Source organism: Anolis carolinensis, chromosome 3, assembly GCF_035594765.1.
Source record: "Anolis carolinensis isolate JA03-04 chromosome 3, rAnoCar3.1.pri, whole genome shotgun sequence".
Lineage (NCBI taxonomy): Eukaryota > Metazoa > Chordata > Lepidosauria > Squamata > Dactyloidae > Anolis > Anolis carolinensis.
In genome coordinates, this window is record NC_085843.1 from 206,828,651 (window position 1) to 206,855,770 (window position 27,120).

A 27,120-nucleotide genomic window follows, 5' to 3' on the forward strand; every position below is an offset into this window, starting at 1 on the left:
ATTATAATCCGCAGTATCTGCTTTGAACTGGATTATCTGAGTCTACACTGCCATACAATCCAGTTCAATGTGTGTGTGGATGGAGCCACAGTCCAGTCTTTAGATATTTAAAACGAACGGAATCTTCAACAAATAATTCAGTATTGAGAATCGTTTCATGCCCAAGGATAGCTGTTTACGTCACTGTGAACTTGGCCTCAAAGAACCCAGATTAGGTTTAATTGTTTCCATAAGGCGAAAATAGAAAAGGAAGTGGGCCATGCAAGGGACGCCGGGACTTGTAGTCAATAGACTTGTAGACTTGGCGGCACCGCGTGTCGCCTCAAGGGTCATTCCATTGTGTGCGTATTATTTATCCCTTGGGCTAATGCAGCCGGGGGGTTGTTTCAGATTATAAGTACCCGGAAAATTCCAAAGAATGAACACGGGCCATTTTCTTCATATCTATTTGCTACTAAAGTCCAATAAAGGCATCAGTATATTTAGCACCTCCTGCCTCGGTGCGCAAATGGTACAGCCCTCCTTTGCTTAGGCTAAGGAGGGAGGAGGCGGCGGCCGCCATCATCTCCTCAGCGGAGTCTCGCGGAGGCTTGTCCCCGCCTCCGCGCTCGGCTTCAAAAGCCCGTCGCGATTGGTTGCGGCTTCGCGTCCGTGCCAATCAGGAAGCTGCTTCCATGGAGGAAGGGAATAAATACAAGATGGCTGCTCATATAAAACCAGGCGTCTGGCTTCTCCCTGGTGATGGAGGAATAGAGGCTTTTCCCCGCGCGGTTCGTGTATCGTGGCTTTGCCGCTGGGACAGGCATAAGGAGGGCGGAGTGGGGCTCGGGCTGCTGCCGCTGGGGACTTTCCCGTTTCGTTGTGCGCCCCTCAGGCCCAGACTTTCCTGTCAGAGCTGCTCGGCTAGGCCCGACCCCGTCTTTCTGCTGCCATGGCCGTCTCCAGGTTGGTCTGTGTGTTTGTGTGGAGGGTGTATGAGAGAATGTGTATCTATTCCCTACCTCATTGTGCCTGGTTTCCCCTCAGCGAGACAGGCCTCGTGGGGTCGCAGCGAAGAGGTAGGCCTCTGTATCCTTTCATAGCCTCTTTCCCCTTCCCCCAAATGGGGCTCTGTGGCTTACAAACCTGCGCATTCCCCCCTTCAGACTCATTTCGAAAGACTTCTGATGGGAGAACTATGATCTGAGGGCTCTTCCGCACAGCCTTATAACCCAGAATATCAGGGCATATAATCCACAATATCTGCTTTGAACTGGTTTATCTTAGGCCCCTTCCACACAGCTGAATAAAATCCCACCTTTTCCTGCTTTGAACTGGAATATATGGCAGTGTGGGCTCCGGGCCCTTTCACACAGCCATATAACCCAGAATATCCAGGTAGATATTCCACAATATTTGTTTTGAACTGTTTTATCCGAGTGCACACAGCCATATAATCCAGCCCAATGTTGATTTTATACAACTGTGTAAGACCCCCAAAGAGCGAGCCACTGTTTAGTAATTATAGGTGTCCGGTCCTGAAATGAATGGGCAGTCAGGGCTTCCTTGTTTTGTATACATGCTCTTTCTTTGCCCATGCCTGGAGCATTCATTCCAGTTTCAGAAAAGGCCTGCCACCTCTCTCTGCTGCTTGCTTGCTTGCTTGCTTGTTTATCCTCCTGCTTTAGTATCAAGTTGGAAAATACCCCCACAAGGCCATCCAAACCAACCTCAACAACACAACAACCTCATTCTGCCATCCAGGAACACACAATCAAAGCATCCTTGCCAGATGGCCATCTGTCCTATTCTTGAAAATCTCCAGAGAAGGCGACCTTATAACACTCACAGGCAGTGTGTTCCACTGCTGAACAGCTCTTCCTGTCAAAAAAACTTTCCCTAATGTTTACATTCCAAGTTTCTCCAGAAATGAATGGGGCTCCCTTCCACACAACTGAATAAAATCCTACATTATCTGCTTTGAACTGGACTATATGGCAGTGTGGACTCAGATAACCCAGTTCAAAGCAGATATTGTGGGATTTTCTGAAGATTTAGATGGTATACTTTTCAAGTTTGCAGATGTCGCCAAATTAGGAGGAATAGCTAATACTCTGGAAAACAGGATCAGAAATCAAAATTACCTTAACAGATTAGAGAGCTGGGACAAAATGAACAAAATAAATTTCAACAAGGACAAATGCAAGATACTCCACTAATGCTGAAAAAATGAAATACAAAGATACAGAATGGGTGATGCCTGGCTCGACAACAGTCCGTGTGAGAAAGATCTTGGAGTCTTTGTGGACAACAAGTTGAACGGAGTATAGTGCCTAGATCGAGGGAAGTCATGGTGTCTTTGTATTCTGCTTTGGTTAGACTTCACCTGCAGTATTGTGTCCCTTTCTGGGCACCACAGTTCAAAAGAGATACTGACAACTAGAAGGTGTCCAGAGATCAATTAAAATGAACAAAGGTTTGGAGATCATGTCATGAGGTGTGTTGTAAAGAACTGGGTATGTTTAGCCTGCAGAAGAGAAGGCTGAGAGAAGACATAACCATGTATAAATATGTGAAAGGATGTCACACGGAAGAGGGAGCTAGTTTGTTTTCTGCTGCCTTTGAAACTAGGACTTGGAGCAATGGGTTCAAAAACAGGAAAGGTGATTCCACTGGAACATTAGGACCATACGAGCTGTTCAGCAGTGGAACTCCCTGCCTCAGAGTGTGATGGAAGCTCCTTCCTTGGAAACATTTAAACAGGCTGGATGGCCATCTGTCAGGGGTACTTTGATTTTGCTTTTTCTACATGGCTGGGGTTTGGACTAAATGGTCCATGTGGTTTTTTCCAATTCTATTAACCTATGATTCTATATGGCTGTGTGGAAGGGCACTTTATATTTGCCATACGCTGTTCTATGCATTGAGATAGGTCAAACCATTCTTGAAACCTTGGCATGGATGAGAGCTATAAAATTCTGGCTGCATATACGTTTTCAAGCAGACATTGGGCCCTTCCAAACAGGCCCTATATCCCAGGATCTGATCCCAGGTTTTCTGCTTTAAACTGAATTATATAAGTCTGCACTGCCAGATAATCTGGGATTAATAGAAAACCTGGAATCGGATCCTGGGATATAGGGTCTGTCTGCAAGGGTCCCTTGATAGTTATGTTCCCTCTCTGTTATCATTTTATTTCAGAATGGTATTCTTTGATTCTCATCCATGCCCTCCCATTGGCTGTATTAGAGGGGAGATATCTAAAGACCCCCTTCAAGGAGAGATTATGCCCATGTGAGTCTGGATACACAGAAACAACCGAACATATAGTCCTTCAATGCATGTTCTACAGAGACATTAGAACTAGTCTAATCACTCCATGGCTTCTTAAATAACCAGGGCACACCAGAAAATTATATACTACCCTGCTGCTCTCGAACTCTAGCACTTCAATAACTTAAAGTGTTGCTAGCACTGCAGCACTTAAAATTTGATGGATGATGATCAACCCTGCAGGGCAGCACCCTGATGGGAGCGCATTGGAGCAACCTGTTGCAGCTGAGGTGTTGCTGGACTTGCAGTGTGCCCCTCCCTCTCCCTCTAGTGCTCCCCTAGTGTTTTGACTCCTATCAGACTTCCCTCCCTCGGTCCCATAACTGCTTTGTTAAACATCTCTTTAAACAGTACTGTTTTTTTAAAAAAATATTTTCTAATCTCTTTTATGATTGCCTCCATAGGGAACTGTGTTTTCCCATCCCAGGGCCTTTGTTCCCCTCTCTGGGCTGGTCAATAAAGTCTTTATTGATTCTCAGAAAGATCGAGGAAATTGGTCTGTCCTTGGAAGCACTCTCAGGGCCCTTCCACACAGCCATATAATCCACAATATCTGCTTTGAACTGGATTACCTGAGTCCACACTGCCGTATCTTCCAGTTTAGTGTAGATTTTATACACCTGTATGGAAGGGGCTTACATCAGTCTTCCTTTCCGACACTCGATACTAGATGAAACAGGATTTAAACAGATCATTCTTAAATACCTAACACCATTCTTAAAGTCAACATGAGAAGCCGCACTGCCATATAACCCAGCTCAATGCAGATATTGTGGGTTTTTATACGGCTGTGTGGAAGGGGCCCCCATCAAGAGTAGACTTTTAGATCTTGGCTTCCATAACCTGACTCTTGGAGCAAAGGCAACTTGTTCCCCTATCACAACATTAATTCTATGCAAGCATGAAGTCATGGGAGTATGTCTTCGTATTTTGATTAATCCCACCCAGAGGAGAGCTTTGGCCATTGCAGGATTTAATGTGTTACCATCAGTTCTTTTGGATGGGAGATATAAAAAGTGGAACGTACCAAAAGGGTTTGTTCTTGTGACTTGGTCTCTGTTAAAACACTTCATCATTCTTTGTTTGTCCCAAATATGATAATATATGGATGAAATACAGGAGTTCAATTTTTTCACAGTGTTCTCAATGGCAAAAGTGTTATAAAGTTCCATATCTTCTGATGCAGCCTTTTTATCCTTGAGATTAGTAACTTTTAAATATGTTTTCTTTTTATCTGTGATTTGCTCTTGTATATACCTGTGTTGTATGCCAATTTTGTCATTGTGTGCCAATAAAAGCTCTCTCTGTGTGTGTACATAGAATCTTTTTCCTGCAGCTTGGAATCTCTTTTCCTGCAGTTTATTTTATTTTATGACATGCGCAACACTTGGTTCAGATTTCTCTGTAAACACATCTGCCATTTTCAAAAGCTAACCTAAGCATCTGCGTCAACATCCTGGTATATTATTTTATTTGTTAAGTTTAGCTGTTTTGCAGTTTGCCACACTGCCCTAAATGTGTTTAGAATACAGCGCTTTTCTCAATTGCTGCTCTTAGTGTCATCATTAATGCTCTTTATGCTTCATTGCAATTACTTCCAAGCTATTAATAACCCATTCTACATACTTTCAAAGTGATTCTTCTTATAATGTGTAACAGTGTGACCCTCCAGATGTTGTTGATCTACAAGTCAAAAGGCTTCCATAGCCAGCAGTGCAGGCTATGGCTTTTGGGAGTTGCAGTATAACAAGTTCTGGAGGCTGTCCATCCCCCCCCCTTTTTTTTAAAGAGAAAAAGAGTAATGTTTTGAAAACTAGTGGTCAGTAATTATAAAACTAGTAGCTTGCATTGAAAACCATAGAAAGTGTAAGTAATACAGTACTCAGAAATCAGCTTATCACTTAAAACTTTGTGGCTTGTGTGTGTGTTTCATATTAAGGCAATGCAATTGGAAAATGACAAGTGACATATTGATGTTAGCAAAACGTTAAAACCAGTTCTAGTGTGATATGCTGCATCTTACAACAGGTAGCCATATTGATGGATTAAGTCTCTTTCATCATGGTCTGCATGTTGAAGAGATCTCGTGTAGCCATAAACAACATTTATATTACTAAATCTGGTTCTGTCAAACTTGTGTTTGTATCCTTGTGTTTAGAAACGTGTTAACCTTGTGCCCATTGTGCTTAGAAAATGTTTTATTTTTACATGCTACTTAGAAGCATTCTTCTGGTAGTCTGCAGTTAAGTGGGACTGTTTTGTAGTTGCTATTCATAGAAGAGGCGATTCAAAATCTTGTTTCTGAACATGTAAACTAAAACCTAGTCCCCTCGTGCTGTATTAACTTCCAATAGATTTTGAGTTTCTGTCAAGGTTCTTCTCTTTCTTACTTCCTAAAAGTCAGTTTCCCTTTTGTGTAACTGCTAAAGTATTATAATGTAGCAGATTTAGGAAGTCCATTATTTCATGGTTGGCACATTTGCTTCCCATACAGAGAGTTTGGGTTCAGTCTTCAGTATTTTTAGTTCAGCGAGAGCTAAAGAAGCTTTAAGAAAGGTGCCAATTGAAGGCTTAGGGATCCAGTGGTAATTGAAGTTAACAAGATTTTTCTGAAACAGATACTTTATGTCTAAATACTCAAAAGGCTCAAGATCATGTTTGATCTTGGAAGTTAAACCATAGTTAGTACTTGTTTAGGAGACCACCGATGTATAACAGGTGCTGTAGGCAATATTTCCGAGGAAGTAACTGGGAAAACCACCTCTGGGCATTTCTTGCTTAAGAAAACTCTTTAATATTTGTAGGGTTGCCTCAAGTTGACAGATGGTTTGACAGCACATATGACCAACATATCTGCATAACATGACACTGTAGAAAGATGAAAAACAGTATTAGAATATCCAAATGGTCCAACCTCCTTAAGGCAGTTTTACCTTTAAAGGTCATTCAAAGTCAAAATGCATTGATAACCTAACTTTCAAAATGCTTCTGTTGCTTTAAGATAACAGTACTTCTAGCATTTTTAAAGCTGTGGTTTTGCACTGTTGTGGTGGTGTGCCTTCAAGTAGTTTCTGAGTTATAGCTACCCTATGACAGAGTTTTCTTGGCAGAACTTATTCAGAGGGAGTTTGCCTTTGCCCTCTTCTGGAACTGAAAATGTGACTTGTCCAAATCATCTAATGGATTTCCATGTTCAAGCAGGGGTTTAAACTGTGGTTTCCAGAGTTGTGGTCTAGTGCTGAAACCATTATATAACATTGGCCCTCACCCAGTAACTGTATATATTTTATTCAAAGGTTGGTGGCTGTAATAATATCTGCAAGTTGAACTGTAAGATATATACTATAAGGTATATAAGTATTTGAAATTTTGATTACATTACATATTTTTGTTTAACAAGATGAAGAAACTTTTGCAGAATTAATAAGTGACGGAGAACTGAAAATGTTTAAGATTACAGTACTGTACATTCCTTGATATATAGCCTCACATATAGCTGTATACAATCACATTAGCACTTAAAACTGATGAACTCCCTCCCCCCTCAAAGTTTTGTATTATTAGTACAATAATGATTTTATTGGTAAGGAAATGAAATTGAACCAGGAGATAGTAATGCCTATTAAATCTCAATCTGTTTGGAGAAATGAGCTGGAGGACAACAATATATATAGATAGGTAGATAGAAAGCATTATTTGGTTCTAAAGAATCATTCATGCTCCCAGGCTATGGGACCAAAATAGCCACATCACTACGTATGAATGTAGCAACAATATCAAACTCAGTTGAGATTCTCACTGATCCTGCACATAATTGAGATATTATTGAACATGGATGGGAATTGTGTGCAGTTCCCATTATAGATGCTAATTGACAATGTTATGTAAAATTGACTTTAATTTTGGAAGTGGTTATAACAAATCATTCTGGAACTGTTAATTCTTTTATCTAAAAATGTATGGTAAAACTCCCAAATTCCACCTTTTCTCCTCTGCAGACCCTTTTCCATAGTTTCTGTGTTAAGAGAAACTGAGATATATCAAGCTACTTTCTTTTAGCTGGACACTCTGTGATATGAACAATCAAGATTTCCCTGATGTTATGGTTGTGCATCCAACTAAAAGAAATAGCTGAATGTGCCATTGCTGCTCCCTCTACTCTCCACCAATATAGGAATAACTATTAGGGAGAGCTGTCACAATGAAAAGAATGGGGTTGAGGGGAGATTTTGGTTGCTGGCCCCAACAAAAAAGATGGTTACAATAGTACCAATAGGTCTTTAGCCATTATAACCCATTAACAGGAAGCCATCTCTTTGTGGTTTGTTCAGACAGTGGGTAAGTGTAATATCTTATATATAGTTAAATAAGAAGCCTATGAGTTTTGTCACTTAACATAAGTGACAAAGCCTTTATGCTGAACTTTTATTTTGGGAGTGGGTATGACTGTAGTGGTGGAGGTATTTAAAGGTTTTTCCAGATGTTAGAAGTGAAATACTGAACATTCAGCCCACTAGAATTCATGGGACTATCAGATGAGATGCTGTATAATGTATTACCATTTGTGTAAAAAAAAAAAAAAAAAAGCAACATGAGAGTTCAAACAAGTTTGAATTCTAGCGGTGAGTCATACAAAAATGGAATTTTATAAATGAGGTCAATGCATTTATCAAGGAAAAGTCTAACGCTCATCTGTAATCTTTGATGTAGAATTTCTGTTTTCTTTAGTTTGCTTTATGGCAGTGAATGTTTGCCATTTTTTATGGAAACTGCCCTGAGTCCCCTTGGGGAGATAGGATGGGTTACAAATAAAGTCTTATTGTTATTAGTATGATGTGAGGACACATAGTAGTTTCACTAGGGATACATCAACTGTAAAATATGCAGTTTGCCACAACTTTTAATTGCCATGGCTCAATGCTATTGAATTAATAGAGTTGTAGTTTGGTGAGGCACCAGCACACTTTTGCAGTGAAGGCCACATACCTTGTAAAACCACAACTCCCATAATTCCATAGCACTGAGCTTTGACAGTTAAAGTGGTGTCATACAACATTAACTGTACAGTGCAGATGTACAGTTCATTAAAGCACATGTGCCTCTGTACAAGAAGATGCCATGAGGAGCTATAAATGGAACTTAACATTCAGAAGTAACTTGGTTGCGGATCTACACTGTGTGCTAATGTTGCATAAGATAAAGACAGAATAGTTCACACAATATAGAGGCAAACATGGGTTTATTGCAGAGCCATAGTTCTAGGAGCACTGTGCTTTAATAGCAGTGACATGATGAATCCAGTTCTCTACTACAATTCCTGTATTTCTCATCAAAATTCCCAGGTGATAGTCCTGAGTTGGGCTGACACAATGACTCCTTGGCCATGTGGACTAAGGGAGTGTTGAATGCAAGTGATCCATTTGAGTTGTGTTTGCATTTCTTGGGGCCTTTTAAGTCCAGGGAAGGCTGGACTGTACATAATTGTATAGTAGTGTTTCCAGTAGGAAGTGACCTGAGAGTTGAATTACACATGGAAAGTTTATCTTGGCTCTGTAATGGCCCAAATAGCCCAATAAATAAAGAGAAGGTGATCCTACTACAGGAATCAAAAGAGAATTGGGAAGATACTACTCTCATGTATCTTAACTTGAAGTTGATAGATATATTAAAAATTACTGCATATAATGTATATTACACTCGGTGCTTAAGTATCAGTTCTCTTTGTCTCTAAAAGAAAAAAAAATCACTGTTTTAAACTTATTGAGAACTAAATTCAATGTGGCATGTGAAATAATTTTGACTCTTTAAGAATATTCACCAGCTGTAGTCCAATATTTATGCCACTTATCTACAAGTTTTGGACTAAGAAACAGCAGTCCTGTTATTACTGGGGAATATTTAAATGGCTGTGAAGGGAGAATGCAGTAGCTGTATGATAAGTTCACGAGTGTCAAATTCAAATACATAGCAGTATTAGTCTGGAGTATCAGTATGCAAGTACAGGGATCTTGTAGCACCTTAGAGACTTGGTGAAAGAAGTTGTAAACAAGCTTTCTTGGATGAAGTTGATTTCTGTAGATGAATAAGTACATGGGATTGTGAATGACTAGCTGGAAAATAATTTCAAATCCTGAGCCACACAGGATTTGATCCATAGATAGTAAAGAGCTCCATGATTAGAAGAGATGCTTGTGAAGGGAATGGTAGTCTAGTCGTGTCCGACTCTGGGGATTGGTGCTCATCTCCATTTCTAAGCCGAAGAGCTGGTGTTGTCCATAGACACCTCCAAGGTCATGTGGCTGGCATGACTGCATGGAGCACGGTTACCTTCTCGCCGGATCGGTACCTATTGATATACTTATATTTGCATGATTTCAAACTGCTAGGTTGGCAGAAGCTGGGGCCAACAGCGGGAACTCACCCTGCTCCCCTGGATTCGAACTGTCAGCAAGTGCAGCAGCTCAGCGGTTTAATCTGTTGTGCCACTGGGGGCTCCCAAAATTTGATATGTGAAATTAAGTGAATTTTATTGTTTAATTTTTAGAATTCTAAGGCAAACATGTGATTTTTCACTATGTAGATATTGAATGCATTGAAGTTTTTATCTTGGTTATCAATTTAATGCAGTTTCAAAAAGTAGGTGAACATATTGTTTACCTTTTAAGATGGCAAAGTTTTATTTAATTATGCTATACAATGAAGCAGGTGGGCAATCTTTCTCAATTACTATGTCAGTAGGCACTGACAACAGTAACATTTTTGTTATTGTATATTAAAATATTTCTGGAGGTTTTTTGAATAATTGATTTCTTTTTTTGACTGTAAACCTTTGTCTGTAATCTTAAGAAAACTTGTTTCACTTAAATATCTAAAGAAGCTCACAGAAGCTCCTTTATATCATCAAATACCTTCCTATATTTGTGTAATTTAAAACTATTTACATCTTTTATCTAATAAAACTTTAAACTTCTTTTTTAAGGATGTCAGGTAAATAAAGTTTGATCAGGGAAAGGCCAGAGAAGTAGAAAATACAGTTGTAAAGATAACTTTGTGGATTCTTCTGTGAAAGACTCTTGTTTAAACCTGGAAATCTCTTGCCAACTAATGTACAGAGAACTGCCTGACAACAAAAGCCAGGTTGCTATATTTGTTTAATTTACTTTTACTCTTCTGCCTTAAAAGGCACCCTGAGCATCTTGGAATAATCAAGAACAGGAGAGTTCCTTTCCTTAGGCTCTCAGTGCACAAAGCAACGAGTTTGGAAATGGGCAAAATTTATCTGCACTGTCACATAGCTTTCACGACAAGGAGAAATATACTAAATTATAAAAGCAACTGTTCAAACTAAATCTGTTTTCTTGATAACAAAGGCTGTTCACAGATCATTGTGGGTGATTTGACACTAGAGGAAACACAAACACAAAAACCATTCTTGATACAGCATGAGACTGAATAATTCTTAATACTACTTTCTTAAATATTTGCAATTTCTTAGCTATCTGGTTGTTGCAACATTTCTTGGTAAAATATAAAGTAATTGGTGCTGAATAATACATTTTGTTGCCAGCCTCTCCTAACAGCTCAAGGAGGAATACAGCAAAGTGAAAACATATGAACATAATATACATACAGTATAATAGATAAAAACACACTAATATAAAAAAACAAACAAACACAAGGTACAGAACATACATATAGCAGCAATAGAATGCACATTCAAAATCCATAAGTAGAAGTTGATTGGATAGGCCTGCCAGAAGAAATGGTTCTTCAATTAAATTCTGAAAGCTAGTTTAGCTGTTGAAGCTCTTTTGGCAGGTTTTTCCACAGTCTTGGGAAGGCCAATGAAAAAGTCCTCTGGGTGATGGTTACTAGTCGCGTTTTGGTAGGCTGGAGTAGCCACTCCCAGAGGACCTCAATGTTTTAAGGAGCGGATTGTGTGGGAGAAGGCGATTCTGTAGATAACCTTGACCCAAACCATGTAGGACCTTCAAGGTCAAACCTTATTGTACTGTAAAGAAAATGATAGTGCTTGAAAAAGTGGGCTTTCCTTGTATTTTAATTTTTTGAAAGATCCAGACATGAGACATGAACACTTAACTGAATTGTAGGATAGGAAGAATCTGTGTCACATGTAGGGTTTTTTGTTAATGTGTTTTATGCTAATGGGGCTTGACAATGAATGATTTTAAACTGATATTTAAAAAATCCACATAAATATTAAGAAGAATTTCCTGATGGTAAGAGCTACCTCGGGAGTCTCCGTCTCTGGAACTTTTTAAACAGAGGCTGGATGGCCATTTGTTGAAGGTGCTTTGATTGTGTCCTGTATGGTGGGAGTTGGACTGGATAGCCCTTCGGATCTCTTTCAACTCTATGATTCTTTGATTTTAATTGATCCACTTTATAGGGCAAAATAAAACCATTCTGGTATTTGGTAGGAAATCCACATGGTGCCTTCTGTGTGTGTTGTATCAGATCTTCCTTAAAACTGGTGATATTCACAAAGTAAATCAAGTAACATTTTTATAAACAGACCCATGACATCACAGTCCCCTAGAAAGGTTTTGCTGGCTCTTGTGACCAAACCTAGATCCCCAAATGTTGGCTCTTAACCATATTTTCAAAGCTATTTCACTGATGGGTTCATGCTGTTGAGAGGGGTAATACATAGTTTTGTGGGATGTGAAAGTCGATCAGCTGCCATCAGCTAAAATCTGCTTCAATGTCCTAGGGAAGTAGATGGGGTTTTGTAAATCTGGATGAGGGATTGTGATGCTAAGGAAAGAAAGGGAGGGACAAGTTGGTGGTGTTGGCAGGACAGAAGATGAGGAGGCAGAGGAGTGGGTTGAGGAGATGGATCAGCTGCTAAAATTGGCCTCAGTGTCCTAGAGAGGCGTAAGGGCTTTGAAAATTTCGTTGAGGTGTCACAGTACCAAAGTGGGAAAGGGAGTGGTGAGCTTGTGCTGTGAGCATAATAGAAGACATAGAGGAGGTTGAGCTAGTTAAGCAGCAGACACAAAATCATGAATAATCAAATCAGTGAAAGAGAAATCCTTGAATGTGGATGGCAAACTGTATGAAATTGACAAGACTTGTTACTTGCAAATATAGCTCTGTTAACTTGGTTGTGTCCTTCATAAATGTGGCAGATAGTCAGTGAGAATAGACCATTTGAGGAAAATACACTGTGTGTCTGTGCATCTGTTTCAGGGGTGTATGTGTACAAATGAGAATAGTCAGATTTAGCTCGTATAGCACTCAATCTAGTACTTTTGCTTAACATAATGACTCAGTCTTCTTTAATCAGAGATTTCTATAATTTCTGCATACAATTTTAATATAATTTCATTACAGCATATTGGTTTTGTATTATCACTGGAAACTGACTAACAGACAAACTTAAGAGAAAATCAGAATTCTGTCTCTTTCAGAAACATATCCATTTAAGATTTTTTGTTCTCGGCTAAATGGCTTATGGCACCCTTACAAAGAATTTTGGTTTTGGAATAAACATATTTCTTTTAGCTTGCGTTCATTATTCTTTTTAACCTCTGTGCTTTGGTTCTGGTTTCAGTATCCTTCCCTCTTCCCACAACATCCTTGAATGTTTGCACTTCACATCTTAAAATGGTTCTAATCCATATGCCTTAGTATTTTTTAAAAGTTTGCTTTTGTTTTTAATGAGGATGTTATAGGGCTAGGTAAAAAGGCTTACAGTGTTATACTATATTATGTCACCATGTTTTCCTACTATATAAAAGAAATTACTTCTGATAAAGAGGGAATACCTTCGTAACTTTGGTAATTATATTGAGCTGACCAGAACACTTCGCTTTCATGGAGTGAAAATCAAATGTTTACCTTCAATAGGCAAGAGTGTAAATATTCATGTTTGAAAAATAATCACATGGGATTTCTGTTTACACAGAGCAGTCTCCTATAACCTGGTGTAATGGTTACAGTCATTCATTCACTTCAGAATATAAATATTCATTAATGGTTAGAAATAAATATGATATATGCATTTAAAAATTAGGTTTCTTTTTAAAAATACAATATCTACAAGTGACTTTTTTCCATTCTGCTTAACACCTGCTGGTGACTAGGATTTTTGTACATACAGTAGAGTCTCACTTACCCAAGCTAAACGGGCCAGCAGAAGCTTGGATAAGCGAATATCTTGGATAATAAAGAGGGATTAAGGAAAAGCCTATTAAACATCAAATTAGGTTATGATTTTACAAATTAAGCACCAAAACATCATGTTATAAAACAAATTTGATAGAAAAAGAAGTTCAATACGCAGTAATGTTATGTTGTAATTACTGTATTTACGAATTTAGCACCAAAATATCACGATATATTGAAAACATTGACTACAAAAATGGCTTGGATAATCCATAGGCTTGGATAAGCGAGGCTTGGATAAGTGAGACTCTACTGTAATAGTGGACATAGAAGGCCAGTGTTCAATCAGCATAGGGTTTTTTCAATAAAAGTGCATTCTTACAATCACTTAATACATAATGGGTATATGTTAACTGCAAAAGATAATGAGAATTCTTGCTTTGTAAACTAAAAGATATTTGTGGGTTGTTTTTTTTTTAAAAAAGGTGATGAAACACTGAATATGGTCAACCTCTGATGTAAAATGAAGTTGGAAAAATGAGTATTTACCAATAAAGGTCACATATTGTCAGGACCCAGGCTGCAGAGCACCAATAACCATGCACAGAGACCAGAATCTATCTAATATCTTTAAACTATCTAATAACTATCTAATATCTATCTAATATCTATTAAAGGAATATATAAGGTCAATAAAAACAAGTGAAGAATATAGTTCAGAGGTAGACCTTACAGGAAAGGTCAAATTTAGTCCAGGAAAGCAATGTCCAATATGTGATATTAGAGTCCAAAGTTATAATCCAATAACCGAAACACACACTTTGCCGAGCAAAGTGTGGGGAAATGACAAGGTCCTTTAGTCCAATGGAGCTTAACAACAAGGCTGGAAAACAAACCAGATTCTTGGCAAACAAGACTCGATACGAGGCAACAAGAAGCAAGAACAAGGTCCGTGGCGAGGTCCGGGGAACAAGGCAGGCTTGGAACAAGAACAAGGTCCTGGAAACAAGGAACTGGAGTAGCGTAGTCCACACACGATCTCACTCCTGAAGCTGACGAATTGACTCCGCAAGGATCTCCTTGCGGTAAAACACCTATATAGGATCTTGTTTTCCCGCCAAGGAACACTTTCCCTGGGGAACAAGAAGTGAAACCCAAACTGTGTCCAGATGCATGACTCCTTAAGATTTCCCAAGGGAAACAGGCTTAATCAGCTAATTGTCTGGCAGCGATTCTGGCGCTTCGGCGCTTCGCCTCCCTAGCGCCTCTATCTCTATTATAATTATCCTTACGAGAGAACGGGGGAGAATTCTGCCGAAGGCTTGTTTGGCTGACTTCTTGAGGGCAAACATCCTGCAGGTGCAGGGGCTCCGATTCTGGCTGAATCGGTGGGAAACCCAAGTTTTCCTCTTCGTCTGCCACAATAGTACTAGGAACGGGACTACATGGCCCATGAGACATCACACATATGAACAATGTTTTGAACTAGGCTATTAATTTGGTCTGAACTATATGGTTTCTTAATTCTTTAAATTGTGGAAAATAAAAAACCAAAACTAAATGAATGAGCTAGTTATGAGTAATAGTAAGTCATTGACCTATTGCTTCAAGAAAGAATTGTTATTAGGATTGCTTTTATTCTCATTCTTTTTCTGGAAGAAACACAACCTTGCCTCAGTGATCACTTCCCATTCTGTGCCTTGCCCTTTTTATCTTCATGAGAACAGTCAAAGCTGAAATGTTGAAAGTGCCTTTTGAGGGAAGTGATAACTAAATCTTGATACTATTGAGCACATGGGGTTGTGGAAAGAAGTAGATAATGAAATAAATGAAGGATAGGAGCCATGTGGACCTCCAGATGTTGAATTACATTTGGTATGCCATTGAATTGCCATTGGGTATGCTGGCTAGGGCTGCTGGGACTTTCATTCCAATAACAGCTGCAAAGGTCCCAGCATTACCATTTATTATCTAGGCAGATAGTAAAATCCCTTTGGAATCGGTGGTACATGGTTCTTAGGATTGTACTGCTCATTTTTAAATTGGCTTCTGATATTAATCCCAACTCAGGAATTTAATCTAGACATTATTTTCAAAGTGTACTAAGTAAAAGTAAGTAAGTAAAACTATATTTCTATCCCACCCTTTCTCCCCATGGGGACTCAGGGCGGCTCACAGCATAAAGGGCAAATATTCAATGCCGTAAAATGCAACAAAAGACTACATCATTCAAATAGACGGTACAGAACATTAAATAAAACAACAAATCAAATAAAAACAATAATGACAAGTTACACAATATTAATAAAAACAAAGTTAAAATAGGTTAAAAGCCATGTCCAAATTCCATTCCTTATTTAAATATTCACATCTCCAGATGCCTGAGTACATAGAAAAGTTTTTATTTGCTTCCTAAAGGAGGGCAGCAATGCCATTCTCATCTTCGGAAGGGAGTTCCAGAGGCGGGGGGCAATTGCAGAGAAGGCCCTTTCACTCGTTCTCACCAGTCGGCTTTGAGACGGGGGGGGGGGCGACCGAGAGGAGGATGTTCACTGATGAAGGCTCATATGAGATTTGGTTGGCCAGGTAGTCTGGACCCGAACCATTTAGGGCTTTAAAGGTAACAACCAGCAATTTACATTTCACTCAGTAGCAAACTGGAAACCTATGGAGCTACCGCAGCATGGGAGTTGTACTCCCTGTACGGTGCTCCCGTTAGTAGTCAGGCTGTTGATCTCTGAACCAGCTGAAGCTTCTGAGTGGTCTTTAAAGGCAGCCCCACATAGAGCATGTTGCGGTAGTCCATGTGATATGTAACTAACGCGTGTACTACCATGGCCAGATCCATCACCTCAAGACACAGGCGCAGCTGGCACACAAGTTTTAGCTGTGCAAAGGCAATCCTGGTAACTGCTGTCACCTGAGTCTCGAGGGTCAGAGATAAATCCAGGTTCACTCCCAAGCTGCGTACCTGTGTCTTCAGGGGGAGTGTAACCCCCAGCTAGCACAGGTTGTATCGCTATACCCTGATCTGCCTTCCAACTGACCAGTAGCACCTCTGTCTTGTCAGGATTTAATTTCAATCTATTCACCCTCTTCTGTCAAACAGTTTGCTGGCTTGCTTGCTTGCTTTGGACAGATATTGAGCATTTGAGTATTTCTGTTCATACTGTTAAGGATAAAAGTAGCATAATTGTTCTGTCTTTTAAAGCTGCATAAAAATACCTAACCTTTCAATGTTGCAAATCAGTTAGATTGTATTTAAACGCTATGGTTAAATATCACACATTACATTACTGAAGACAGATAGACAAAGAAAAAGAACTCATTGAACCAAGTTGTTATTCTATTCCAGGAATGGAAAGCCTATCAATTTGACTGGTAACTTCTCCACATCTGGGCAGTAGTTAGGTGCGTGTGTGTGTGTGTGTGTAAGTTATCATTTTTCTAATTGCCACATTGGTCAAAGGTCTACATGGCAGCTCAATTAATAATCGCCTTTTTGCCATTCCCCAAATGTTTCTCTTCTTTTGCATTAAAGACTGCATTTCTGTAAAAACTAAATTTTGGCATGGGTGAAACCCCGTAGCATTAGATGACAATTAGGATAGGGTAGAAAGGGAAAATAAAGACAGTTACTTCAGTCATGCTTATAATTGCCATTTAACTCCTGGAAAGGTATGTGTGGATGAATTGTTCTGGAATAAAAATTCTCTTGTGCATTCCTTGGTAGCTTCCTAAGATATTTAACCTTCTACAAAGTACATCCAATCTGACATACTATCATAATCCAGTCAGAAGTTGTTAATAATATAATTGTTCTAGTTATGTGCTTTTAAAAAAGTGTTGTACAATTGGTATCAAATAAGAGAAGAAGTGGGCGAAATATTTATGTAGTGTCATTTTGTCATCCACGTTAGACTTGATCGTCTCTTTATTTTACTGGATACTGGGACGACACCAGTTACGAGGAAAGCGGCTGCACAGCAACTTGGGGAGGTTGTAAAACTTCATCCACATGAGCTAAATAATCTGTTGGCTAAAGTAAGTATTTTCTTGAGTGTTTTGATAAGGAATGCAATGGGATTTTTCCCATAAGTCTAAATAAGACTAAATGAGACAAACTTTTAGTTTATAATGGTTGTAGTGATTGTTTTAAATTACACCATTCCATCTGCAGACTATCTAAATATATTTAATAAGGGCCGTTCACTAATTTATTTGATAGACTATGCTTAGCATATTAATCTGTCTATTAACATTTTATTTAATGAGTTTGTATAGAGATTATTTACTAAAATTACAAGTCCTAAAACATGTCACTGTGACTAGATATTTAAGGAAATGTCTTTAGTTTTAGTATTACTAAATAAGTCATGTTAATAATGTTTTTTTCTGCTGTATTTTTATCACATAAGCAACTGACAAAGGTGAGCTATGCATACTTGTGCTTGCCATGCCACTGTCATTTCTATCCTCTCAGTCACATGAATGTTGTGAAAAAATATGATGTTGGCAAGGGATGAAGGGCTGAACTTCAGAAGTCTTATGCTGATGTTTTATGTAAGAACAGATATTATATCTTTCATTCCCTCTGGGGTATTATCTATGCCAAAAACCACAGAATTCTTTGAAAAGCCAGAAAAATTAGATTATTACTTAAGATGTATATATTCAGTTTTATCATATTTATTTACTGTATTGTTATAAGTGTTTTATTTATGTGTTTTATATATGGTGTGTAATCATGTTTTATCAAGTCTTTTTGTTTGGTGTGGTACTGTGATATGGCCTAAGGGCTAATCAATAAATTTACTTCTTAAGATGTAGAGAAAAAAATACCTAATTTTGACAGGTTATGAGGACCTTTGAAATTTATAGATGCAAATGGTTATTTCACTTTCCTCATGTATTCATGCCTCTTTTTTAATCCAGTCCTTTTTATAAGACTTTTAATGTGGTCCAGAATGGCTACTGAGCGAGTGACATATCATTTAAGATATGTAATAACCTGTCTAATTTTTGAACATTTTACAGGTGTTGATACACCTAAGAAGTACAAATTGGGATACCCGAATTGCTGCTGGACAAGCTGTGGAAGCAATAGTGAAAAATGTACCAGAATGGAACCCAACTCCGCGCCCCAAACAAGGTGCTGTGTACAGAAATTGTTGTGAATTAATTAACGTTCGTTAAATTGTTTTTCTAAAACTGCTCTGGATTGAGTAAATTATTAAAATAAAAAATAATAAATTAAATCTGCTTCCTCTTTAAAGATTTTGTTAACATCTACTTTTTCACTTTGCTTACACATATAATATGCCAAAACATTGCTAAAACATGATTTAAATGCATTTTATCAGTCTTCAGTTTAATACTGAACTCATGTTAAGTGTTTGCTGTCTTTATCTAGAACGTAGCTGTGAAAGTCCAATGGAAGAGTCAACTACCTTTGATCGATTGCGATTTGATCGATTTGATATCTGCCGACTTCTAAAACATGGTGCATCTCTTCTTGGATCTGCTGGTGCAGAATTTGAGATTCAAGAGGACACCTCTGGTATTTATCCATTTGATACTTTACACTATATATTTAAGCAATAGTTACCATGCATTATGATATCCAGAATCAGCCAAAATGTTTTATTGCTTTACACAAGGATTATATAGGGCCAATTCTCAGTTCCATAGACTTGTAGCTTATTATCTTCCATTGTACCTGATACTGTGGTTATATTGGAATACACAGTTATACCTCTAGGAAAAGAGAACATTGGGAAGATAATACTATTGTCCGCTGCTATTTACTGCTGTTTATTTTAACTCAGTTCAATACCTTTTATAGTATTTCCATTTATTGATGATTTTAAATTTTCATCAGAATCTATAATTAGATTATATCTATTTAAGAATATTTACCTCATTCCTTCTGCTTTAAGATGGTAAACTAATGAAGACTGATAGCACACCCATGGATTACATTCTTATACACACTCAGAAAAACTAAATAATTTTTAGCAGTTACACTACTCTTCTGTTACGTTTTAAGGCTACTTCATCTAGGATTTACATAGCTTGTAAGTCATGTCTCGTCACAGCCAACAAAATGTACAGTGTATATTTCTAACAGGTAGCAAAGCTGGTATAATTATTGTTAACTTGTTATGTACTGAAATTGTTGTTTAAATAGTGAGTTACTGTGCTGTATACAATGTGATTCAACCTAGATTATTATATTACTTATATTGTGGTTTCCCAATACCAGTGAAAGTTTTCCTAGGCAAAGTTCTGCTTTGGTCAGTGAAGAGCAGACACTCTTGTTTTTACAACTACAGCACTGGAACAGAGTTGGGTGGGCATAATAGAGTGGGAAGGGAGGAATTGGTGAAGATCAGCTCTGTCTTTGTTGCATTAGCGCAGTGGTTCCCAACCTTTGGTCTTCCAGTTGTTTTGGGCTTTAAATCCCAGATATCCCAGCCAACTTACCAGCTGTTAGGAATTTTGGGAGCTGAAGTTCAAAATACTTACAAAACCAAATGTTGGGAACCACTGCATTAGTAGATGTGGAGTCTCCATGAACAGAATGAGCCCAGTGAATATATACTCTGCATTTAAAACAGCAACAAAAACCAGTCTCTTCTGGCAGTCCTGTCCAGATGATTTTTAAATTATGAAATTTAAATTTATTACTGATTGCTTATAATTCCATTAATTGTATATGTTCTTTTAATTTAATGTTTTAGCTAGTGTATGTGTTAAGTGTTTTTCACTGATGGTTCATGTTGTGTTTTAATATGTTGTTCTTCTCTATCTCGAAGCATGGGAGGGAAGTAGATTAGAAGTTCTTGTTATTATCATTATTGATGAGTGGTAGATTTTGAATCAAAACCACTATCTCTCTGTAGTTTGACATTGAGTTAATCAGTCTTGAAGCTACCCCCACTACCTTGTCATTACTGGTTTACTGCTTACACTAAATAATCTGAAATAGCAAGGTAGCCTTTTCAGAATGCTGGGCTTTCAGCATTATATATTTTACCTAACTGGTTTTGACAAAAAGTCTGCCTTGAAAACATTTATGATGGAAATACGAATTTTAACAAATTTGAAGCCTACTATTTAAAAGACTGTTAATATCTATTAAATCTTCCAAAGAAACAGACATGTATCTCTTTAAATACTGTTGAAGTGAAGGCAGTGCCAAAAACTTAATATAATACAGGATATGTTTTTTAAATGCGGATTGAAGAATCATTTTATTTTCAATTCAAGTTTGCTACGTTCATCAAAAGGCAGCCACTGAAGGTAAGAAGCACAAATAATCTCAATGGTGTGTTTTGAGAGAAGTTTGTTACTCTTTTCAGTTTGCTTCTAGATATAGATTCAGTGGTTTATTTTAGCAATTGATAATTATGGTGTTGTACTTTTCACTCTTAAGGGGATGTTGATCCGAAAGAAAGGATTGCAAGACAAAGGAAACTACTTCAAAAGAAGCTTGGTCTTGATATGGGAGCTGCAATTGGAATGAATACAGAAGACCTCTTCAATGATGAGGATTTGGACTACATTCCTGCGTCATCATTTCTTGTACACAAACAGCCGGTAGATAAAACTTTAGGCTGCTTGACTATAGAGGCTTTTGTAAAGCGTTTTCACTTCAGTTATAATCACTTATAATCACTTCAGTTTTTATGAAGATAAAATATATCAAAATATAAATATCTGTGGTATATTGTAAAAATAGTTTCTATAATAAGCACTGAGCAATTTCTGACTGTTTTAAAGCTGCAGTTGGATAGGGTCACTTGGATAACTGTGATTGGATAAGCCACTTCTGCTTTCACATAGGTAGTTTCTGATTTCCAGTTATTGCTCCTTCCAACTACAGCCATATATGCTGTATTTTACTGTCTTCCAGAAAGTTTTTGACACTTGCAAAGCTTTTGGCTGGAAGTAGGAGATGCTGTTTTACACAAATAGAACTCTAGCTTTGTTTATTTTGATTGAAAACAGGCTAGCCACTAAATCTTTGCGTCTTTTCAGACTCTTCAGGCTGCTGAGTTGATTGATTCAGAATTTCGAGCTGGTATGAGTAGCAGACAAAAGAATAAGGCTAAAAGAATGGCCAAGTTGTTTGCAAAGCAGAGATCAAGAGATGCAGTAGAAACAAATGACAAGAGGTACTGTCACAGATGAACATTATTTGATTCATTGATTGAATACATGCTGATAAGTTACAAGAATAACAAATAGGATGAAATACAAATGGCACATTTCCATCTCTTTCCAAAACTCTGTGGTGCGTTTTTTTCAGTTAGCTAGAGAAAATGGTACCATACCAAATGACTCTATTGGAAGGCTTGATAAAACTTCAAAGTACACAGAAGTGCAAAAAAAGTAAAGGACAAAAAGTAATCCTGCAATCTCATTCTCGTTTTACCCCTTTGAGCAGCCATAGGAAAACGACAGATGGTGAGGGAACTGAAGAGGAAAGATTCCTGGCTGAAAGTACTTTATATGTACAACATTTTGTTGTAGGCACTATCTGAGCCTGAAAAGCAATCTCATCAGTTCCATTTCAGTACTCCAGAAATATGTTTGTCTGTCTATCTGTCTATTTATCTATCTATATTGCACATTATGTTATGTGCTTACAAGCCTTTTCTGACTTATAGCTACCCCAGCATAAAGGTATCACACGAGTTTCTGAGCAAAATGTTTTCCTCTGAGGCTAAGAGAGTGTGACTTGTCCGAGGTCACACAGGGCATTCCCGTAGCTGAGCAGATATTCAAACCCTATTCTCCCAGGTTCCTAATAAAATCACATTCTCTCTTTTCATTGTATATTATTCCACTATGTTTTCATAACTGAAAAAAAATCTTAAGAAAGTGTTCAATCTGCAAATAATAATTCTGTCTTTTCACTAGAATTTGGATTTTTTTCCGACAACGGAGTGTCACAAAATAATATAATGCCAGATTATAACCAGTTTTCTTTCTCTGTATTTTCAAAATGTTCTGATTTTTATCATTAAATATGATAATTACCCTCATGTATTCAAAGAAAGTACTGCATAATTAAACAGGAAATAACACTTTCAAACCAGGAATAAAAAATTGGTTCCATAGTGTTAAGATCACAGGCTTACATTTTGTCACAGATGTTACTCTGGTGTCAATCGAGATGGTTTTGAGAGATTTCTGTATACCTACCGTGTATTATCTAGTTAATAAATGTTTTGTTAAGTGGTGTTACGTGACACTTCACAAATACTTAAATGTTTTTTTAGCAATGATAGCACTGATGGAGAACCAGAAGAAAAGAGGAGAAAAATTGGAAATGTTATCCTCAGTCAACCAGCATCTGACACCAAACTCTTGGTAGAGAATATTCCAGAAGAGGTACAGAATACATTAATAACAAATTCAAGTGACATCAAAAACTCACTGCATTAATAAACTAAGGTCTGAATCAAATTATTAGTTCCAACTAGAATAGCTCATTGAATCAGTGAAATTTGCATTAAGTGTGAACATAGCAAATTCCCTTGACTCAGTGGTTCGACTGTAGTTAGGACTAGCAGTTGGTAGTGAGACATTAATAGCTTGGACTTACAGTAACTAAACCCAACAATCAGTTGTACAGCTTTCTCCCATTGAGGGTAATAGGACTTGAGTAATGTGATTGTAGCATTCTAGAAGCTTGCAGCAGCGAAACTGGTCAAGGCTTCAGGATGATGTGGAAAGTGATACTTTCCTGCCCTTCTGGACTTGTTCTGTGTAAAACAGTGGTTCTCAACGTGTCGGTCCCCAGGAATTTTGTCTTGCAACTCCCAGAAATTCCAGCCAGTTTACCAGCTGTTAGGATTTCTGGGAGTTGAAGGCCAAAACATCTGGGGACCCACAGGTTGAGAACAACTGGTGTAAAAGGATGGAGAGGTGACTTAAGTGAAGAAAGCAATTTTTTACAATCTGCTTATTGTGATTTTTCTTAGCAACCAGTTAACGAGACTCAATTTTCTTTCAAATGTTCACAAGGAAAAGTTAGAGGAGCTGAGTGTTTGCCAAGGTGGATTAAGGGAGATTGCCTGTTACCTATCTAAAATAGCTAACATTAACCGAATCATACTCTTTGAGAAAATGCAGTCTTAATCTTGAATTACTTGACCATGCAAGCAACTTCTATGAAACACTGAAAGAAATTGATTACTGGAACAATTGCTTAGAATTACTTTTTTTCAAAAGTACTTTTGGTAATTGCATCCTTCAGTGCACACTAGAATAGACATCTCAAAGATGCGATGAAATTGCTTAAGAAGCTCAGTTGTTAAGGATTTCTTTTGCAGTTGCCCACAACTGTAGTTTAATACACCTGTCAGAATCAGTGGAATTTAAATGTGCAAAAATGAAACATGGGGTTACATGTTTCATGTTGCTTTGGTGATAGGTACATCAGATTAACAAATAACAGTTTTTGAGCACTTTCAATAAAATACTAAATTTCTATAATTTAAAACTGATAGGTACTATCCAGAGTCTTTCAAAGAAAGAAGAGACCCCTAGAAAGATGCCAAGAGTAGTACAAAGAAGGTGCAGAGTTCAGAAGTCAAACGCTCAATAAAAGATACATACATGTATTAGAATACTGTTTTAGTGTTTTCTAAGGAAGCAGATATACTGATTTAAAGGCTGAAAAGGACAAGAAGGAGTTGAGTTCCAACTAAGAAGAACAGCAGCAAAGAAATGCTAAATTGGTTGCATACATATAGTTACCTTAGGGCAAGCCAAGGTGAAAATGTCAGTACAGCAAAGAAAAAAAGGAAGAGATTAAAGAGAAAAGGTGAATTTATAAAAAACTAAAAGGTAAAGCCTTGAACTCAAATAAGGAAATAGAAGCTACTGAACAGAGCATAGCAGAAGAATGGAGTGGACAAAACTCGAACAGCACAAGGCAGAAGACTTAAATATGAGGGGGAAATGTAATTGAGTGGAAGTTCAGTCTCAAAATTTCCCATGAAAAAATGCCATGGATTTCTGATCCACAACAGGATTGATTACATTAGAATTTGACAATTTCTTCTTTCTAACAAAACTGCCTTAATGTCCTGTAGCTAATTTCATGTGTTTATTCAAAGTGTAGACTAAGGTTTAATGTAGTAAAATGTAATCAAGATGGTTTATCTTTTACAAAATAATTTGGAAGCTAAGTCTTCATAGCAGTTTTTTTGGGTCTTTTTTAGACAAATGAATGGCCTCTGGAAAGTTTTTGTGAAGAAGTGTGTAATGATCTCTTTAATCCATCATGGGAGGTAAACATTTCTCTTAACTGTCTTCAGTCATATAGGAGTGAAAGGAATATATTTTTATCAAGATTCTTGTGGTGTAGTTTTCCAAGCCATCTTTCTGATTTAGTAAGGACACCAGTTTTATTTGCTCAAATAAAAAAATATTACAATTGTGTTGATTCTTTGCACAAAGATTTAACAATGTATCAGTAAATTGACATGCAAGACCAATAATACCCAATTCAAACATTGCATATACATGTAGTGGGAAAGTTGTATAGGCATCGGTACTGTGAGTGCCAAATCTTCCTTCATTAGAAATTTGCTTTACTTTTGGACATTTCCCAGTATGCAGATTACCTCAGCAAGGTTTTAGTTTGCTGCAATATTTGTAAAATATGTATGTATTTTGGAAAGCTTTTCATTTAATTGGACTTTTAACTACAGTCTCCCTCCACATTTGCGTTTTTGACTTTTACGGTTTTGATTATTCAAGGATTTGATTTAAAAGTTATTTTCTGGTCATCCAGTCTTTGTTGTTAACTTCCTCCACTCATGCTGTAGGATATAGAGATTTTTAGAGAGAACATCTCTCTAGGAATCTCTAGATCCTCCAATACAATTCTGTAACCAGCTTCCAGTGGAAATTGACCAAAAAGTTCTGCTGGAAGACCTAGAAATTACTAGAGAGATGTTCTATCGGGGGGGGGGGGGGGGGGGACTGGATGTCCCATATGATTTCTTCTAACTCTGATTCTATGTATCTGAACTGCGTTTTAATGGCTTTTCAGATTCGGCACGGTGCAGGTATTGGACTGAGAGAAGTACTTAAAGCACATGGAAAAAGTGGAGGTAAAATAGGAGACAGCACTATAGAAGAGGTAAAAATAGTATGCAAACCTAGATAAAGTTTAGTCTGCACTGACACATTTAGTTGCAGTGCTGATTGTTCAGCTCCTCTGTGCCTGTGTTTGTGTGTTTAAAATGTGGACACAGATTGCTAAGGGAAGTAGAATACTAGGGAATTCCATCATATGTTAAAATAAGCATTTTTTTTTGCAATATTGTAATTACTTGTTCACACCTCCTGCCAACCTGTTATCAAACCTAAAATCAAGGACTGTATTTTAGCCGTAAAACATTGTTTTTTTCTTTTTTTAAAATGCTGTCATTTGTTGTTTATTCTCAGGGTTTTATAACAAGATGGTGGTAGTTACATAAAAAACTTGGCATTGGTCTCACCATGTAATTGAATTAACTGGTAGAAAAAACTATGCTGCTACTTTGATTTCTGGAATGTATGTTACATTTTAATGTTCTTAATGAATATGGATTTTTAAAAAAACAGCTCTGATGGAAAATAGCAAATAAATGCCTTAACTTAATCGGCTTTGGTCGCCTTGGTGGATGAACTAGACAGGGGGAGTGTGTCTTTGTTGGTTATCTTGAACATCTCGGCAGTTTTGGATACAATTGACCATGGTATCCTTCTGTGACAGCTCTCCGGAATGGGTCTTGGGGGCACTGCTTTGCAGTGGTTCCACTCCTTACTGGAGGATCATACCCAGTTGATGAAGCTGGAGGACCCCTGCTCAAATCCCTGGCCATTGATTGACCTGTGCGATCCCGCAAGGTTCCATTCTATCCTATGCTTTTCAACATCTACATGAAACCGCTGGGTGAGGTCATCCGGAGTTTTGGCATTCAGTGCCATCTCTATGCAGATGACACTCTATTACTCCTTTCCACCAAATTCCAAGGAAGCCCCCCAATCTTGTACCAGTGCCTGGCCCCTATGATGGACTGAACGAGGGCTAATAAGATGAAGCTTAATCCAAACAAGACAGAGGTCCTCCTGGTCAGTCATGAGGTTGATCGGGGTATAGGGAGGCTACCTGTGTTTGACGGGGTTACACTCCCCTTGAGGACACATGTCCACAGTCTGGGGGTCCTCCTTGACTCAGCGCTGACACTTGATGTTCTGGTGTCAGCGGCGGCCGGAAGGACCGTCGCACAGTTAAAGCTTGTGCGCCAGCTGCGACTGTATCTCAAGACATCTGACTTGGCCATGGTGGTCCATGCCTTAGTTACATCCTGACTGGATTACTGCAACGTACTCTACTTGGGGCTGCCTTTGAAGGCAACCTGGAAACTGCAACTGGTGCAAAGGTCACCAGCAAGGTTGCTAGCTGGAGCTAATTATAGGGAGCAGACAATGCCCCTATCAAAACAGCTCCACTGGTTGCTGATAGATTTCCAGTCCCAATTCAAAGTTCAGGTTATCACCAACAAAGCCCTAAACGATTTGGGTCCTGCCTACCTTCGCAACCACATTTTCCCCTATGAACCAGCGCAGACTCTTAACATCTGGTGGGGAGGCCCTTCTCTTGCT

At 38.1% G+C, this 27,120-nt stretch overlaps 1 protein-coding gene across 1 annotated transcript in view; it reads left to right on the top strand.

The window, feature by feature from the left end:
- Positions 1–679: 679 nt before the first annotated feature.
- The window catches only part of btaf1 (B-TFIID TATA-box binding protein associated factor 1), a 69,907-nt gene continuing 43,466 nt past the window's right edge, over positions 680–27,120 (top strand). The window contains exons 1-9 of the mRNA XM_008116767.3: positions 680–945; positions 17,364–17,487; positions 18,481–18,595; positions 18,857–19,003; positions 20,882–21,045; positions 21,487–21,623; positions 22,734–22,845; positions 24,684–24,752; positions 25,520–25,609. Of these exons, the coding sequence (XP_008114974.1) occupies positions 932–945; positions 17,364–17,487; positions 18,481–18,595; positions 18,857–19,003; positions 20,882–21,045; positions 21,487–21,623; positions 22,734–22,845; positions 24,684–24,752; positions 25,520–25,609 (972 nt within the window). The 5' untranslated portion in view covers positions 680–931. The remainder of the gene's footprint in view (positions 946–17,363; positions 17,488–18,480; positions 18,596–18,856; positions 19,004–20,881; positions 21,046–21,486; positions 21,624–22,733; positions 22,846–24,683; positions 24,753–25,519; positions 25,610–27,120) is intronic.